The sequence below is a fragment of the Thamnophis sirtalis genome, unplaced genomic scaffold (assembly GCF_051295495.1).
Source record: "Thamnophis sirtalis isolate CommonGarterSnake01/CBP01778 unplaced genomic scaffold, rThaSir2_p1.2 scaffold_4, whole genome shotgun sequence".
Classification (NCBI taxonomy): Eukaryota; Metazoa; Chordata; class Lepidosauria; order Squamata; family Natricidae; genus Thamnophis; species Thamnophis sirtalis.
The window spans coordinates 43,285,384-43,304,375 of record NW_028261384.1 but is presented as its reverse complement, the minus strand read 5'-3'; the positions used below and the strand labels follow the sequence as shown (position 1 = coordinate 43,304,375).

The window sequence follows — 18,992 nt, the reverse complement described above, 5'->3', positions numbered from 1 at the left end:
CTGATGTACAAAAATCTCATGATGAGAAATATGTATATTATTAGAATGAATTGCATTTATTATATTGACTGATCAGTCTCTAGAAAGACAGAATAAACCTTTTGTGAAATTTGAAAATGTACCATTTCTCCTTCATTCACCCTCTCTCCATTATTAATACATTTGCCAACGAAGAGAAAAAGCTTAATTTAAACAGGTTTACTTTTATAAATATTGAACTCATTGGCATTTAAAAATAACAAAAATTTAAATAAGTGTGAACTTTTTACTAAGTTCAGAAATACCCAAAAATCTGGCATTACTTATTTTAAATATAACTATACTGTATTTCAAGAAGCATGTTAAGTATAGTAGTTGATGGTATTGCCAATAATATTTAATTTTTTTTAACAACATACCACTTTTGGGAGGTAAAATTAATGTTGGTATTTGCCACATATTTACAGTAAATGTTCAGATGGATTTGAACTAAAATATTTTTAAAAAACATTTGCAATTAAAGAAATATGTCAGGATAATACTGTAACAGTGGTAAATGTTTTCAATATAGTTTAACAATAATGCTTAAGAAAAATATACATAAAATAATCAATGCACCGCATTGAATTATATTTTTGCTTAATAAAAAGACATCCCTAAAGCTAACGTAAGTATAAAATATATTTATAAATAAATGTTTTATTTCACCCAGACATATATAATTATGTTATACATGGATATCCATATAGAAGTAACACTAATGAACATCCTGATGCTAATCTCCTGGACAAACTAAGACATTTTGGTATCTATTGCCTTCTGTTTCAAAATTCTGAATGATAACCATTTGTTGCAATCTCGACAGTATCTTCTGCAATGTTACAATGACTAAAGATATCAATTCATATCTTGAAAGTAATATTGTATGAATAAGAATCTCATTGCATTAATTGCCCCTGTTTCTACATATAGTTCTAAATAGAAATGCATGTATGTACACATGATCTATTTGTATATAATTATGTTCAAAGCTTCTAAAAAAAGAGAGAACTAAAATTTGTATCAAAATGTATTTGCTACACAGATGAACTTTTACAACTTCCTGGGCTGAGAGAGTTAATTTTAGTAGAAATTGAGCCAGAATAAGATTTGGGATTTAGCTGAATAGTACTTTTTTTTTGCTTCAGTGATCTAAACAAATATACAATGTTTCATTTCTTTTAATAAGTTAACTGAAGAAATCTGCAACCTTTCTACACAGGGACAAATTGGAAACAAGGTAAAAGATTAGACATTTGTTTTCCTAACTTGGTGAAACATAGCTTTTACTAAATATTTTAGTGTACATTTACAAGACACATAAAATGAAACATTGCTCACAATTCTTTTCATGAGGATTTATTTGAATTTAATTTTTATCGCAGATGGTTATAAATTTAAAGCTGTGTTTGTTTAAAACAAAACATCTTCATTTTCTATTAGTATCTGCACAATTAGCTTCTGGTACCGCATATCATTGAGTGTAGCAAGAGTGCTATCTTCTGGGGGCCTCATTAAAGTAGGTCCAAACACTATCCCCAGATTTTCAGCATTCATAAAATTTTCCTTTTCATTCATGGTAATCCTATAATGGGAAGACAATATATATATATTTCTTAGAATTGCTTTTTAAAATACTAAATTTTCTTTACATGACCAATAATTCATATGCTTCCATAACCCAGCTGCCAAAATTATTTTGCTCTTTCACAGTTCCTTATACTTATTTACTTTATTACATTACAAGATCCCCCATTATCTTGATCTTTTCATTTCTTAACTTCTGATACATCCAGTGACATCATCTAAGTGTACCACTCCAAGCAGTGTATAAGCTTCCTTATTTTCATTTATTATTCTTTTTAGTTGTTTTACTTATTCCATCCAAGAGTATAACAAACAAATTGTCAGGTGCAGCAATGACCAGAAACACACATGATTTTCCAAGTAAACTAATTTTTTACTACTCATGCTAATGCACGGTAATCTATTCAATGAACAGCATTATTTTGACATTAGTCAAGAAACAACAGAATTCAACAGGAGTTGAGCTTAGTCCATTTGTGATTTAAGCTGATTCCCTCTCTTAACTCCATCCCTATGTTCTCCTACACAAATAAATATGATTATTTTTCTGTCTCCAGAGTACTCTCTAGCAGTGAATTCCGTGAATTCTCAGTTCCTTACCATATCTAAGATAAAGAATGTGTAACTAAATGTTTATGCGTATGTTAATTGCTTCCATCTTAGGAGTCTTTCTTACTTTTCTTAAGTCTCTCACAGCAATAACCTGAAAGAATATGGGCCTATGTAAATATTCCCTTGATGACTATCTTGTTTTAAAGCCTTCCTGCTTTTCTCTCTCTCTTCCCCCATTTTCTACACACACACACACACACACACACACACACACACACACACACACACACACACAGAGTCCCTGACTTACAACAATTTCTTTTGTTACAATGGCACTGAAAAATGTAACTTATGACTGTTTTTCACAGTTATGACCTTTGCAGCATCCCCATGATCATATGATCAAACTTCAGATGCTTGGCAATGGGTTCATATTTATGACTGTTGCTGTGTCCTGAGGTCACATGATCACCTTTTGCAACCTTCTCAATGGGGAAGCCTGGTTTATTTAACAACTGGGTTATTAACTTATCAACTGCAGCAGAGGTGGGTTTCAAATTTTTTTATTACTGGTTTTGTGGGCATGGCTAAGTGGGGGATATGTGACTGAGTGGCTGTGGCCAATTTGACATCACTCATGCACACTCAGTCACATGACCCCCATACCAAGCCGCGCCCACTGAACTGGCCGTGAAAATCTTTGGTGTTCTGATAGAGGGAAGGGGGGAGGGGAAGAGGGGAAAAACTCCCAAAAATAGACCACTGGAGGATTTAGAGTGTGGAAAAGCCATAGGTTTCCTAGAAGGAATAGAAGCATTCAACTTTGCAGCCTGGAAGCCATGCCTGTGTTTATAAATCTAGCGGGTGAATGTGGGGGGCAGAAAACAATGGGAAGGAAAGGGAGGTAGATAGAAAAAAATGCAGGTGGAGATGCTGGACTGTGCAAGCGTCTAGGCTGAGGGGTCACAAACAGGCAAGCACGGTAAGGCATGGCAAGGGAGGGGGAAAGCAGTGGGGATCACACCCTGGCTACCATCAGCTGCTCTCAGTAGCATGCAGAAGGTTCTAGCTACCTCACCCCACCCCAGGTTCCTCCTATTGCATTCTGTTTTCATGCCTTCGGGTGGAGGGAAACAGGCCCTGCGTAGCATCCTGGCTCTGTGCTCTGCAGCCCACTCAGGCCCTGCTTGGCTGAGCATCTCCCATCACCACCGCTCAACTTACCCATTGCAGGAATTGATTAAGCCAAGCAGCTCCTCTGCTCCACCCGAAGGCATGAAAATGGAACGCAATAGGGCGAACCCAGGGTAAGAGCACCAGAACCTTCTGCATGCTGCTGAGGGCAGCTGGTGGTAGCCAAGGTGTGAGCCTTGCTGCTTTCTCCTCCCTCTCTGTTCCTCACCTTGCTGTGCCTGCCTGCCTGCCTGTGACCCTTCAGCCTAAACGGGCCATGGAGAGAAAGGTGAGGTGAGCAAGACAAGGTGAAGTGGGCATTTCGGACCGGCAGAGGAGACAATGAACAGCAGCAAAAAGGAGCAAGATCTCAGCCTGGCTGAGGCGAACTTGCAAGAGGAAGAGGTAGCTGCCACAAAAGGAGAGACAGTGGTTGAATTGGCTGGGGCATAGTGGAGGCCACCTTGAGCTTCTGGAGGAAAAATAAAATAAATCTAACAAACAAACTTTTACTACCCAGGTTGTTATGATTGGTGCAGGATCTGTTGATACAATCCAGAATTGTCTTTCTATAGCAATAGCAATAGCAATTAGACTTATATACCGCTTCACAGGGCTTTCAGCCCTCTCTAAGTGGTTTACAGAGTCAGCATATCACCCCCACAGTCTGGGTCCTCATTTTACCCACCTCGGAAGGATGGAAGGCTGAGTCAACCCTGAGCCGGTGAGATTTGAACAGCTGAACTGCAGATAACAGTCAGCTGAAGTGACTGCAGTACAGCACTCTAACCACTGCGTCACCTCGGCTCATAAATTTCTATGGGCCTTTGGGCCACAGTATTGTGACTGTAGGGCACAAGCACGCATGTGTACTCCGGGCTCTGCGATTTTCCATGGCCCCCGCTACACTCGGGGGTGTTTTGGGGGGTTGAAGCCTCCTTCCCCCCTGAGTCTGGATCGGGTGAACTTTCCTCCCTCTTGCCCTCTTGCACAGTCCAGCACCTCCACGGCATTTTTCCTATCTCCCACCCTTGTTCTCTCCCCCCCACAATCACCCACTGGATTTATAAACACAGGCGTGTACTCTAGACAGTAAAGTTGAATGCTTCAATTCCTTCTAGGAAACTTATGACTTTTCCTGGCTCTGCACTCCACAGCCCACCGGTCCCTGCTTGGCTGGGTGCCTCCCATCACCACTGCTCAACTTACCCATTGCAGGAATTTGATGAAGCCAAGCGGTTTCTTGGAGAGCCCCAGATCCAAACTAAATCTGGGCATTTCCCGCTGCCACTGCCCTCTCCTCCCGCTACCACCCTCTCCAGCATGCTGCCCCCACAGGCCAGTTCGGGGATGTGACCAGCCAGCCGTCACTACTGGTTTGATGACCCACACTCAATTACCACTACCGGTTTGCCGAAACCAGTCCAAACCGGGAGCAAACCACCTCTGAACTGAAGTGATTCACTTAATAACTATGGCAAGAAAAGTCATAAAATGGGGCAAAACTCACTTAACAAATGTTTCACTTAACAACAGAAATGTTGGGCTCAATTGTGATCATAAGATGAGGTCTACCTTCACACACACATGCACGTATGCGCACACAGGAACACGCACACACATCATACGCTCAAACCCCATGTGCGAGGCAGGATGGCCGCTGGTTTCTTTTGCTCCGTCCGGTAGAGCAAAAAAACGCCGAAATAAACCGCCGTTCTGGATCGGAGCCTTACAAAACAGGGTCCCTGCAACGGAGCGAGATCCTGGGGAGCTGAACAAACAATCTTTCGGAGGGTCGACGCTCTCAAACGTCCTCTGTCCCACGCGGCAGCCCGGAGTGTGCTTTGCAGCGCTCGTTTAGGCTGGCGGAATGGCGGCGTTGCGCTAAAGGCTTTGCTTCGGCGTTTTTAAGCCTTAGGCGTTTTAGTCACCCACAAGCAGCTTGGACCAGCGTTTTACGATCTTTTATGGTCCTAGCTTTAGCCCTATTTCCTTTGCTGATTGGGAGGACCCTGGTGCTTAGTTGTCTCCGGAGGACTATTGTTATTCAAAGGAGGTGGGTGATTCGAACGATGCTGGAGGAGGCAAGGCAGCTGGTTTTCTCCCGGCTGCTGTAGTCTCTTTAGGCACCCCCCCTCCCTTTCTACTCTGGTGGATTATATTACTGGATGTTTTTGGCGTTTTTCGACATCTTTGGCCCTGTTTTCCTTGGAATCTCTTTAGACTCTGTTGCTGACTTTATAGAGGGGTAGTTGGTTTGATATGGGGCGGTATAAGACCTGGCAGCTGGCCTTGCGGCCATTACCACAACCCCTTAATCTACCCCCTAGGCCTTTTTTACAGCACGGCCTCTCCTTTTCTCCCTGGCCTTCAGTTCGCTCTTACTTATACGGGACTTTACCATATGGTTCCTTACTCACGGCTACTGGACATTGGACATTGGACTCACGATCTAGTCCTGGTTGGTACGATCATTGCCGCCCGTTGTTGTTAAGAGACTCCATCTTAGCCCCTTTGGAGCTTCTATCCCAATACCATCAACACCATCTTTACCATCTCCTCCAACGCTGCCTTTTCCATCAACATTGGTTTCAACGCTACTTTTTTTACCAACATTGGTTTCCTGCCACTCTGGACTTTGACTGTCTGACTTCCCTCACCCATATATTTAGGGCCTGTGATCCTGTTTTTCTTAGCCCTGACTGTTACCATCACTATTATACTGGTTTTACCCCCAGAAGGAAATTTTGGACCTGGCTGCGAACATTAACTCCGAACATTAAGAGCCAATTTTGCCATCTGAACTCGCACCTTAAATTTTAATCAACTGCCCTACTATTTTAGTTTCTTTCTTTTCTTTCACCTTTCTCTTCTCTCTTTGTATGGGATATGCATGAGATACGTATGAGATGAATGAATGTCCCACTTTTTATTATCATATTGTTGTAAATTTTTGTGTTTTTAATTTTTACGTGGGGACTGTTTGGGGGAGTGCATGGGTATGTATGATTCGGAGGACCTGCCGGGAGATGCGGGGGCCATGGGGGTGGTTGAGGGGACCAGAGACACGGGAGAGGGTCGGGGTATTACGGTCGTAACAGGGAGGGGCAGATACGGTGGGGACTTTAGGGCAGGCCATTACCGGGGAAGGAGGGTTCGCTACATCACAGAGATCCCTCCTTCCGGCCCTATGAGTCCCACTCCGAGACCAGATGGCGCAAGTGATCAGGACCCTGGACTCAGGCTGCTGTCGCTAAATGCCAGGTCTGTGGTACATAAAGCTCCTCTTGTCCGGGACTTAATTTTAGACGAGAGGGCAGACCTGGCATGTATTACTGAAACCTGGCTGGGCCCAGAGGGAGGAGTCCCCCTCGTAGAGATGTGCCCAGAAGGATTTCAGGTGCTACACCAGCCGAGAGCCCAGTGAAGGGGTGGGGGTGTGGCCGTTGTTATCCGGGAGTCGTTAGTTCCTCGTAGGGTCCCTGCTCCGGAGCTTGTCGGGTGTGAGTCTCTGCTGATAAAGTTGGACCTCAAGGGTCAAGTGGGTCTGCTGTTAACGTACCTGCCTCCCAACAGCGTTGCAGCAGTCCTCCCCTCGCTCCTCGAGTCGGTAGCCGAGCTGGCAATTGAGTTCCCTAGGTTGATGGTCCTGGGGGACTTTAATTTGCCGTCGCTCGGTGAAAACTCTGATGGGACGCAGGAGTTCATGGCTTCCATGACAGCCATGGGCTTGACCCAAGTAATTCGGGGCCCAACCCATTCGGCGGGGCACATGCTCGACCTCGTATTTCTCTCGGAGCAGTGGATTTGTGATCTTGGTCTGAGGGGTAACGACATCATACCCCTGTCGTGGTCAGACCACTGCCTACTGAGGCTCGACTTCCGGAGACCAAACCCCCACTGTAGGGAGGAGGAACCGACCAGGTGGTTCCGCCCCAGGCGACTTATGGAACCGTTAAGGTTCCAGACGGAGCTTGGGGTCATTCCTGATACTTTCGCCCACAGTCCGGTAGAGACTCTGGTTGCTGCTTGGCACTCGGCAGCATCGGAGGCCCTCGACCGGATTGCGCCACTACGGCCCCTCCGAGGCGGCGGATCCCGGAGACCTCCTTGGTTCACCGAGGAACTCCGGGAGATGAAGCGCCGGAGGAGATGCCTAGAGTACCGATGGAGGTCCGATAAGTCCGAATCGAACCGAGCAATGGTAACCACCTGCACCAAGGAATACACCAGGGCACTTAGGGCAGCGAAAAGATCTCACATAGCCACCTTGGTTGCGTCCGCTGAATCCCGCCCAGCCGCCCTGTTTAGGATAACCCGCTCCCTATTAAATAAAAGGGAAGCGGGGGAACCCTTGCAGGGCAGAGCTGAGGATTATGCCCAATTCTTAGCGGACAAAATTGCTCGGTTTCGGTCGGACTTGGACTCCATCCCCGCAGTTCCAGCCGAGGCACAAGAGGATCAAGTAGAACATCTCTGGGTTGAGTTTCAGGATGTTACCCCCGGGGATGTGGACAAGGCCATGAGGGCTGTAAGTGCCTCCACCTGCGTACTGGACCCGTGTCCCTCATGGCTGGTTACTAACAGCAGTGAGGTGACACGAGGCTGGATCCAGGCGGTTGTGACCGCCTCTCTTCGGGAGGGGAACTTCCCCGCCGCACTGAAAGCGGCGGTGGTGAGACCCCTCCTAAAGAAGCCATCTCTGGATCCAGCTGTTCTTAATAACTATCGCCCAGTCTCCAACCTCCCCTTCCTTGGGAAGGTTGTTGAGAAGGTGGTGGCCTTCCAGCTCCAACGGTCCTTGGATGAAGCAAACTATCTCGACCCCTTCCAGTCAGGCTTCAGACCCGGTTACAGCACTGAAACCGCTTTGGTCGCATTGACCAATGATCTCTGGAGAGCCAGAGATGGAGGATATTCCTCCATCCTGGTCCTCCTTGACCTCTCAGCGGCTTTCGATACCATCGACCATGGTATCCTTCTGCGACGACTGCGGGAGGTGGGAGTGGGAGGCACCGTGTTGCGGTGGTTCTCCTCCTACCTCTCGGACAGGTCGCAGTCGGTGTTAGTGGGGGGGCAGAGATCGTCCCCTAGGCCCCTAACATATGGGGTGCCTCAGGGCTCGGTCTTATCCCCCCTACTATTCAACATCTACATGAAACCGCTGGGAGAGATCATCCGCAGGCACGGGATCAGATACCATCAATATGCGGACGATACCCAGCTGTATCTGTCCGCCCCGTGCCAACTCAATGAAGCGGCAGACGTGATGAACCGAGGCCTGGAGGCCGTTATGGACTGGATGAGGGTTAACAAGCTTGTGCTCAACCCAGAAAAGACCGAGTGGCTGTTGTGCTTCCCTCCAAAGATTCGATCAATATTCCATCACTCAGGCTGGGGGGTCAAATTCTATACCCCTCAGAGAGGGTTCGCAACTTGGGAGTCCTCCTGGATCCACAGCTATCGTTTGACCACCACTTGACGGCTGTGACCAGGGGGGCATTCGCCCAGGTTCGCCTGGTGCGCCAGTTGCGACCCTACCTGAATCGGGAGGCTCTCACAACAGTCACTCGGGCCCTTGTGACCTCTAGGCTGGAATACTGCAATGTGCTCTACATGGGGCTGCCCTTGAAGAGCATCCGGCGACTTCAGCTAGTACAGAACGCGGCCGCGCGAGTGATTGTGGGTGCACCTCGGTTCACCCACATAACACCTATCCTCCACGAGCTGCGCTGGCTACCTGTCGATCTCCGGGTGCGCTTCAAGGTGTTATTAGTCACCCATAAAGCCCTGCATGGTAGTGGATCTGGATACTTGAGAGACCGCCTTCTGCCAATTACCTCCCTGCGACCAATAAGATCTCATAGATTAGGCCTCCTCCGTATTCCATCGGCCAGCCAGTGCCGGCTGGCAACTACAAGGAGGAGGGCCTTCTCAGTAGTAGCCCCGACCCTTTGGAACGAGCTCCCCGTGGAGATTCGTACCCTCTCCACCGTCCAGGCCTTCCGCACAGCCCTTAAGAACTGGCTAGCCCGTCAGGCCTGGGGACAAGGATAGGCGCCCCTCCCGAATGATGAATGTATGTTGCTTGCTATTTTATTATATGTCTCTATGTCAATGTTTGTATTCCCCCTCCCTGATTTTATGTGAGCCGCCCTGAGTCCCCTCAGGGAAAAGGGCGGCCTACAAATATTAATAAAATCTAAAATCTACAAATCTACAAATAAAAATAAAGCAATGTAGCTTACTTCTTGAGATGAATCATCAGGTATCTAAGAGTCTCATAATGTGCAGCAGGAAGTAACATTAACACTTCATGGACAGCTTCTAGTCTTTCATCAACATTGCAGATATCTGTGGGACACAGTAAATTTTTTTAGGGGATATTATAGCATATAAGTTATTAATAAAAGAAATCTCTCTTAATACTTACTTGCTGCCTCTATGAATTTAGAGTAAGTATCATAAGTGATAACAGGAATTGGTAAATCTCTGAAATACAGCTTTAGTGCCCCAGCAATGATATTTATGTCAGGATATATATTAGCAGACACATCTGCCTTGTCACCATCTGGAAAAACAATGAGTATCGGTTTTAAGATTATTTTTTCTGGGGGTAAAGTTAACTACTTCTTGTCATAGCCTTTCAAACACTGATAGATAGAACCATACATGCAGCCCACACACCATACTCTTGATGTAAAATTATGGGAAAACAAAAGTACAGTTTTTTGATGTAATGGGGGAAATTATCAAACTGAATCTGAAATAGACTATCATTAAAAACTCTATCTACATCTTAATATATTGTTTCTGTTTTCCTTATGTTGCCTGCAATATACACAATATTATTTTTGCTGCAACTGTAGAAAAATATGTTCTTACACCACCCCCATATAGATCATAGCACTGTTGCTTATATAATATGTATTATTATTCTGATTACAATAGTGAATCTATTCCTTATGATTTCATCAATCTGTTTTTTTTAAATGCCCAAGGTTGTTAATGCTTTGATTATAATGAACTGAACAATATGTTTAACAATAACACAAATTAAAAATGAGAAAAGACTGTTCAGCCTCTAGCCAAATTACATAGTTGTCATGGAAATAGAAAGGTGCAAAAATAGGATGATAGGACTTTCCTATATCAATTTCAGTAGATGTATAAGGCCACGTAAGAAGAAATTATGCTTTTAGTACTCTGGTTAAAAATCCTTTATAGCTTTAAAACTGGTAACTAATCATTTATTGTAACTCTGTAGATAAACATAGCTAAACTTTGTTTCTGAACTAAAAGCATTCAGAATTTAACTGGCTAGCACTAGCTAATATTGTAATATTTTGCACAAGTGGAAGTTTTGAGACAGATATCAGGCTAGCCTCTCATAAAATAAAAATTAATTTTGCAGAAAGTGTTATTTCTTTTGTATATTTCCCACTTTGCTTAGGAGACTATAAGGGTCTTTTGTATTTTTATTGGTTTACTGATTTTGCAGATTGACTCTTGGCACTAAACTTGAAGGAATACATCCACATTTCTTTCTCAACAGAAATAATGGTCATCAGGAAAAGACAAGCTATAAATTTATCATATTAGCAGATTCATTTGTAACAAAAATGAGTTGAATTAAATCCTATTATTTCCAATTCAGTGTGTTGAAATTGGGAAGCAATTATTTAAAACATTATCTGATATAGCAGAGTGAATTTACACATTAGCATCAGGGGTGGGTTCCTGCCAGTTCTAACCTCTTCTATAGAAGAGGTTCCACAAATCTATAATGCCAGTTTCAGCTCCCTCCCCCCTCCCGTCCCTACATCATCAAGATGAAGAGCGAGAGGAAGAATTCTGGGAGTTGAAGTCCACAAGTCGTAAAGCTTTCAAGTTTGAACACCCCTGGGTTTTTTTTTTTCTAAAGAGTTAGGAGTGCAAGGGTCTTGTAACTTGACAGCTTTAAGACTTGTGTGCTTCAAATGCCAGAGTTTCTTAGCCAACATTTTGGTTGCTAAGCAAGAGTGCTGTTAAGTGAGTTTCACCACATTTTACAAGTTGGCCACACCCATCCAGTCACATGGCTGGCAAGCCACTCCCACCCAGTCACATGGCCAGCAAGCCACTCCCACAAAGCAGACCACACATACAGAAGAGGTTATAAAATTTTTTGAAACCCATCACTGATTAGCATCCTACTCACTGCTACTCTTATCATCACAATATTTATTTTGCTATACTAGTCTCCTCCTATTTATCTCATATTTGTACCATAGAATTGGAATTATAAAATGTTGTTTGACAGTTCTATTACTCCATAGTACAATGAGTGTTAAACTGCTACAAAAGTGAAAAAAATGTTTTTTTAAAAAAACATTGCAGCTCTACATTATCGAAGAGATGGTAAACAAAAATGGTCTATTATCCAAGCCCTCATTACAAATCAAAACCATTAACTTATTAAATAGAGATGACATTGATAGGTTGTAAAAGCAAATTATATTGCAAAAGAGCTTTAAATAAAGTTAATGCATATTGTTTTGCCAATGTTTTGTTTCAAGTAAAATAGGTGTTACAGAAGAAGAAAGCTTAAAAAGCAGGAATTTCTATTCTTCATTATAGCTATTAAAGAAATTAAGTCTGGTAAAAATATTGTTCAAATTTGCTGTGTTTCTCATGAGAATTAACATCTCTAATTAATATTCTTGGGTTAGAAAGCAAGGACATGACACTTCTGTGTCTAATCAATTTTCTTTCATGAATTATGAATATGCAACTTTTTACTTATGTGAAAATTACTCTGAAAATTGGGGTTATTTTATCTTTATACATATATAATATTAAGAGAAACTGGATATGAAAAATAGTAGTGCAGGTTTAAAAAAAACAATGACAGTATGAAAGCTGCAATGCTAAAACATTGATCAGGATTCAGCAAAGGGAAGATCTCAAAAATTAGTTACAGCAACATGCAGACTGTATTTTTCTGCTGTTTTCCTCTTTTTGTAATGAATGGAAAATCTGGCTTTTTATGAATTATTTTGTTTTTTCTTTAAATCAAGAGTAGAATTAACATTTGTTGGAATAGTGTATGTGTAAGCTAGGAAACAAGGAATAAATGCAGTATATAAACATTTCTGAACGTGTGTGAAGTGTACAAATTAAATTTTTTATGTGTAATGGGTAATTATTGTCCAATTTGTTGCATTCATTGGTCTAGTGGTTAAGGATAGAAGCCAGGAGACTGTGATATCTAGTTCTGCCTTAGCCATGAAAGCAGGCTGGGTGACTTTGGGCCAGTCACTCTGTGTCAGCCTAAACGATCTCTCCAGGTTGTGGTGATGAAAATAGTAGATATTCGTCACCTTGACTTATTTATCAAAATACAATGTTTCCCTGAAAATATGACCTACCCCAGAAATATGTCCCAGCCTGATTTTTATGTGTGCCTAATATCCCCCTGTCCCAAAAATAAGCCTTAGTGAAAGGAGATGGGTGGGCAGGGCCTGCATAGGAGGCAGTGAGCGCACTCAGGCTGATAGTGTTTGGTAGCAGCTGCAGACTGCGCAGCACAGGTGAGTTGAGTACCTGTGCAAGCAGCAAGCAGAGGCAGGCAGGTGATCCAGATGCGCCACGCGGGACACAGGAAAAGATGGGATATAAATAAATAAATAAATAAAAATAAAATGGGCACTCTCCTTTATGTTGAACAATTGCTATATAAAGTTAATCTCTAATGTTAACTATGGCATTGATTCTCCATTTTTTTAATTTTAAGTCCCATTAATCATTTTTTAAAAAGAATATAGTTCCAGCATTACCAAAACCAAAAGGCTTTTTGTCTTTTGAAGAAAGACATTAACTATGAATAGACATTCTATTATTATATTTACTACATACAGTATTTCAAAGCTTACATTTTTAGTGAAGTACTCAGACTGTTTATTTGTAAGTCCTATCTGTGGTACATGTATGACTTGTTATAAAACATTGCACTATGCCATTTTCAGTCAACCAAAAAATACATGCCATGCATGGTATAAATCAGGTGATTTCTGCTCATTCTAATCTCTAGGATAAATTGTGTTGCTGAAATATTCGCAAGACAAAGATGAATAAATACATCCATAAAATCAAATAGGTAGGAAGTATAATTGTACAATTCTCTCCTAGTAGTCGGACAACATTACATATGAAATATTTAATATGAATCAGGACAAAAAAGCAAACAAAAGCTCAGAAATTAGTAACCACAATGAGGCCACTATGAACAACTTACACAATAAGGGTTTTATATGCTTGCAGAAACAGAATTGAACAATTCAACACAGTGTGCAACTGTTGCTGTATAACATTCATTTTCATTCAGAAGAATAAACAATCATTCTTGTATTCTTACTAAGAAGTTACAGGAATCAATAACACTAAATCAAAAGTTTTGATTTTTTTAAAAATCAGAACATTATCTGTCCTTATAATTTAACCTTGTTTTATAGAAAGTGCAGAAATAGCACATGATACAGCAGTTCTAGGAAGAAGGAATTCAAGTGTGATAGAATGTAAAAAGGTTCATTTTTGTCTACAGCAAAGCTTCATATGAGCAAGGCTGGAGGTACAAATGAGGATTCCGTTGAAATATGTACTACAGTAAAAATGCAATTTAGTTTCCTATGGTAATTCATGGTGGAACTCCAGAAAACTTCACAATGTAGAGCAGAATCTGGCTTTACAGTACCATTATTATTTCATTATTGTGAAATAATGAGCTCTTCTGTGTATTTTGGGATACTAGCAATTCTTTAAATAGGCTTTATTTTGATGCATTTGGTAAATGTAAGTAGAAAATAAAAGAATCATGAAATATACAACCTTTGTGAGAAGTAAAATTTACATCGTTGGTACAAAAATCTCTCAAACCTATGAGAGAGTGCAATAAAACAGTAGATGTTTCCAAAGCTAAAGAATATTGTTACCTCGATCAAAGGCCATTTTGACATCTTCAATGTGTTCAGTGAACCCTGAAACTCTGTAAATGCCTTCTGACTTCAAACCTGCAAACCAAAATTCTATCAATTGCTGTTTACAGATACGTTTTCATTCTATATATTTCTTCTTCTTCCATATTTTCTCAAGTTAATTTGCAACTACAGTAGAACCTCTGGTCCCGAATGCTTCTGACCACAACCAAATTGGGTTCTGACCAAAAAATTCACTTTTTTTTTCTGCAGCCAATTTCCCCTTCTGTGCCTTTTTTTTTTTTTTTGTAAGTGCTAAATTTCCAAAATTCAGTTCAGATCACAAACAAATCAGTTTGCGGCCAAAGTTATGGAATGAATTATGGTCATGACCAGAGGTTCTACTGTATCTTTTGATAGATCTTTCATTTCAAGTGGAGAGTGTGGCTTTTATTTAATTTAAAAACTTTCATTTAATTTAATAAACTACAGAATTATCTTTTGCTAGGTTAAACATAGTTTAGTGACCATTGTTTTCTTCTTTGTTTAGAAATTCCACTAAGCAGAGGTTTTCTTAGCTCTGCAATGCTTTCTAATGGACTAGTGTAGTGTAGAATTGTTGCATGTAAAATGGGTATAGTCACTGTAGATCTTGTTGCAAAATAGTGGTTGGAATTCTGTTTTAAACGTAATAAGGAAGGATCTTCAAAACTGATGGCTTGTTTCTAAAAACAATTACATTCATGAAAGGAAGTTTCATGTTCATCCTTTTTTAATAGAATCCCTTAAGCCTGAAATCTCTTAGAAGACCACAAACCATTAGCATACTCATCCTGGACCAGAAGCACATTAGCAGTAAGTATAGTTTCTGTATAAGCAGCGGTTATAAGAAGAATTGTTTTCAAGTGGCTTTTGATAGCAACTTAGCTGCCATATTTTGCCTGAGATATAGCCTCTACATCATCTTCAAGGGTAGTCTCATGCAGTGCCTACTTCAGAGGGAAAATTACAAAATAACTACTAATTATTTCTGAGGAATTACTACACCACAGAGTTAAATTGACCATCCCTATGAAATGTTATCCCAATCTAAAATACCTTCCCACGCTCATTTTGAATTAAATAAAAATTATAAACCACAGACTTCTGCAAAGTGAAAGATTTCAGGAATTGTTAACATATTTGTAATGATTCATATTTCTGTTCTTGGTTGACTTATAAGAAAAAAACATTTTAAGTGATATATATCTATATCTATAAGGTAAAGGTTCATCTTGCACATATGTGCTAGTCATTCCCAACTCTAGAGGGTGGTGCTCATCTCCATTTCAAAGCTGAAGAACCAGCACTGTCCGAAGATGTCTCCGTGATCATGTGTCTAAATGCCAAAGGCAGATGGAATGCTGTTACCTTCCCACCAAAAGTGATTCCTATTTTTCTACTCACATTTTTTACATGCTTTCGAACTTCTAGGTTGGCAGAAGCTGAGACAAGTAATGGGAGCTCACTCCATTCTAAGGATTCAAACTGCCGAATTGCTGATCTTCTGATCAACAAGCTCAGTGTCTTAGCCATTGACCTACCGCATATCATCTATATCTATATATCTCTATTTCTATAGCATCTATATCTATATCCATATCCATATCTATATCCATACCTATACCTATATCCATCCATCCTTCCTTTCTTCCTTTTTCCCTCCCACCCACTTCCTTCCTTCCTTCCTTCCTTCCTTCTTTTCTTCTTTCCTTTCTTTTATTCTAGTCTAAACACTCTTAACATAATTATTTTGATTTTCAATTATCTTTCAATAATTTTAAATTTAATAGAAGTTTTCAAAATAAATTATTGGAAAGAAAAAAATTAAGTATGCAAAATTATTTAAATAATTAAATAACCTATATTAGCAAATGAAAAAAATATTTTTTAGATTTTCTAAGATGGAATAAAAACATTTCAATGCTTTTCAAAATCTATGCATCTAATTAAAGCTGTGATGTCTCCCAGCTAGAACCAGTTGCACAAGCCAAATTCACATCAATAATTTCAAGTAGACTTTCCCAACTTGGCTCCCTCCAAATGCACCATGGCCACAAGCCTTGGAATTCCTAGTCAAAATGCTAACTAAAATTCTGGGTGCTACAATCTCAACCCACATTGAGACCATGATCAGGGAAGCCTGCTTTAGGAACTAAAAACAAAAGGATGCTTCTTAATCTACGCTCACTAATTTGGAATTTCTGATTAAAGCCAAAATCAATTTTAGAAATTATTTTACATTAAAATTACAAATTTCCTCTTTGTCAGTTCTATATGGAGAGGTCAGATTAAAAAAGTAACAGCTGTTTAAAGCTCTAATTATTACAGTTGGAGCATTATAAATAGGAACACATTCAGACCTATTGCAAATCATCCATCTTTAAATTGAATCTAACCTCAACTTACTCAGCTGATTGAAATTTAACATATGGGTTCTTAATCTTTCACTTAGAAAAGTTTATAAAAAAATGAAAACAAAATACAAATAATAACCTTGATATATTATTTTAATCATTTTTGAAATATTATTGACTTGATTATATCTAATAATGATTTATCAAAATATGGAATGGTGTCAGAATTTCAGTAATTGAAAAATTAGAATTCTGATTAATCAAAACATAAAAAACTATACCTCTTGATTCAATTTCCCGTATGCATATGTCGACCACCATGGGTCTCTGTGCGTTGTGGGCCTTGACTAGCGTAGTGAGATCACAGCAATAGACCCGCTTGATTCTCTTAAGGTCTGGTTGGCAGTCATTGGGAACATACTTTGAACATTGCTTGTGAACATTTAATCCACAGTCTGCCGAGAAAATATTAGGGTTATTTTTTTTTTATTGATTGAGATAAGTGGCTATATAAATTCAATAAATAAGTTGACAAGAGTGAAACATGGGATATAAAATTGTATATATTATATTGTATATGTTTGCATCTCAAAAATATTTTTAACATATCCTTTAGATTAAGCTAATGCTCAGAACAAACTATACTGTTATGATGCCTGGTTCTTACACAAAAGCAAAGGCATCATATCTGGCTATTACCAAAACAAGCAGCAGATAGTACACTGCCTTGAGCTTTTAATTAAACCTCATAATCTACAACTGAGACATATATGGTCTCCATGTTCCCAGTTTTGGAAAAATGTTAGACATCATTAAGTGAAAACTATATTAATTGCTACTTTTATTCAACAAGTCTTCAAGTCAATTTACATCAAAATAATATAAAACAGTTAAAATTAATGATACTTTAAAAGTTCCAAATTTTAGAAAGCAACATAAAAGCCCAATAACAAAAAAATATTCAGATCTTAAATTTTTATCACTTAAACAATTATGTATAACAATTATTAATTCAACAATTTTATCACTTCAAAAATTAGTATATGTTGTAAAGACCATTCCATAACTAGACTATTGTCTATGAAGAATCTCTTTCCTTGATTATTTCTCTCTCCCTGCCTCAAATGACAAAAATGTTTTCAGGAGGTCATGAAAGGAGGTTTTTAATGTAGCAACTTGCACATATTAAGTTACTGAAATGGAAGAAATTATGCAAAGTATCTATGTAGAAAAAAGTCAAAATTGTTGGAACAGTGAAATATGGGGTAATTCTAATAATTTGATAAGAAAGTTATTATTATACAATTGTATCACAGCAGCCAGTTGTTTTGCCGGATTTGGCATTGGTTACTAGTTGGGCCCCACCCAGGGGCCTAGGACGTCGTAACGTATTTTCGTAATATGCGTGCAGATCCAAGCAGTGCGGCTTTTTGCATTTGACTGATGGTGATTTTGTCAATTTTTTAACTGTTTTAAATGTAATTCCAGTGCTTTTGGAATAGCACCCAGTGTGCAATTACCACTGCAATTACCACTGCTGGTTTGTGCCATAGTCGTTTAATTTCGATTTTTAAGTCCTGGTATTTTGCGATTTTTTCATGTTCCTTCTTGGCAACCCTGCTATCACCTGGTATTGCGATGTCTATGATTGTGACCTTATTTTTCTCAACCAGTGTGATGTCTGGTGTATTATGTGCCAGTATTTTATCCGTTTGTATACGGAAATCCCACAAGATCTTGACCATCTGATTTTTGGTGACTTTTTCAGGCTGATGTTCCCACCAGTTTGTTGCTGTTTTAATATTATAATTTTTGCACAAATTCCAATGGATCATTTGTGCTACTGAATTGTGCTGCAATTTATAATCAGGCTGCACGATTTTTTTACAGCAGCTGAGTATGTGATCAACAGTTTCATCAGCTTCTTTGCAAAGTCTGCATTTGGCATCATCACAGGATTTTTTGATTTTGGCCTTAATGGCATTTGTGCGGATAGCTTGTTCTTGCGCAGCCAGGATTAGTGACTCTGTTTCTTTCTTTAATGTACCTGTTGTTAACCATAACCAAGTTTGTTCACTGTCACTTTATCTTTTATTTTTTCCAGAAATTGGCCATGCAGTGCTTTGTTCTGCCAACTCTCCATTCTTGATTTTATCACATCTTTTCTGTATTCTTATTTCGTCTGTTGGGCCTTCAGTAGATTTTTGTTCTTTACTTCGATTAATAGATGCTCTTGACTTTCTTTTAAATAATCAGCCAGTGCATGTTTTTCTTCTTCAACTGTTTACTTCACTTGTAATAATCCTCTGCCACC

General features: G+C 40.0%; 1 protein-coding gene across 1 annotated transcript in view; it reads right to left on the bottom strand.

The window, feature by feature from the left end:
• Positions 1–350: 350 nt before the first annotated feature.
• The window catches only part of CHN2 (chimerin 2), a 146,131-nt gene continuing 127,489 nt past the window's right edge, over positions 351–18,992 (bottom strand). Inside the window, exons 9-13 of the mRNA XM_014067300.2 lie at positions 16,960–17,133; positions 14,301–14,378; positions 9,764–9,901; positions 9,579–9,684; positions 351–1,603 (exon numbers count right to left, since the gene is read on the bottom strand). Of these exons, the coding sequence (XP_013922775.1) occupies positions 1,432–1,603; positions 9,579–9,684; positions 9,764–9,901; positions 14,301–14,378; positions 16,960–17,133 (668 nt within the window). The 3' untranslated portion in view covers positions 351–1,431. The remainder of the gene's footprint in view (positions 1,604–9,578; positions 9,685–9,763; positions 9,902–14,300; positions 14,379–16,959; positions 17,134–18,992) is intronic.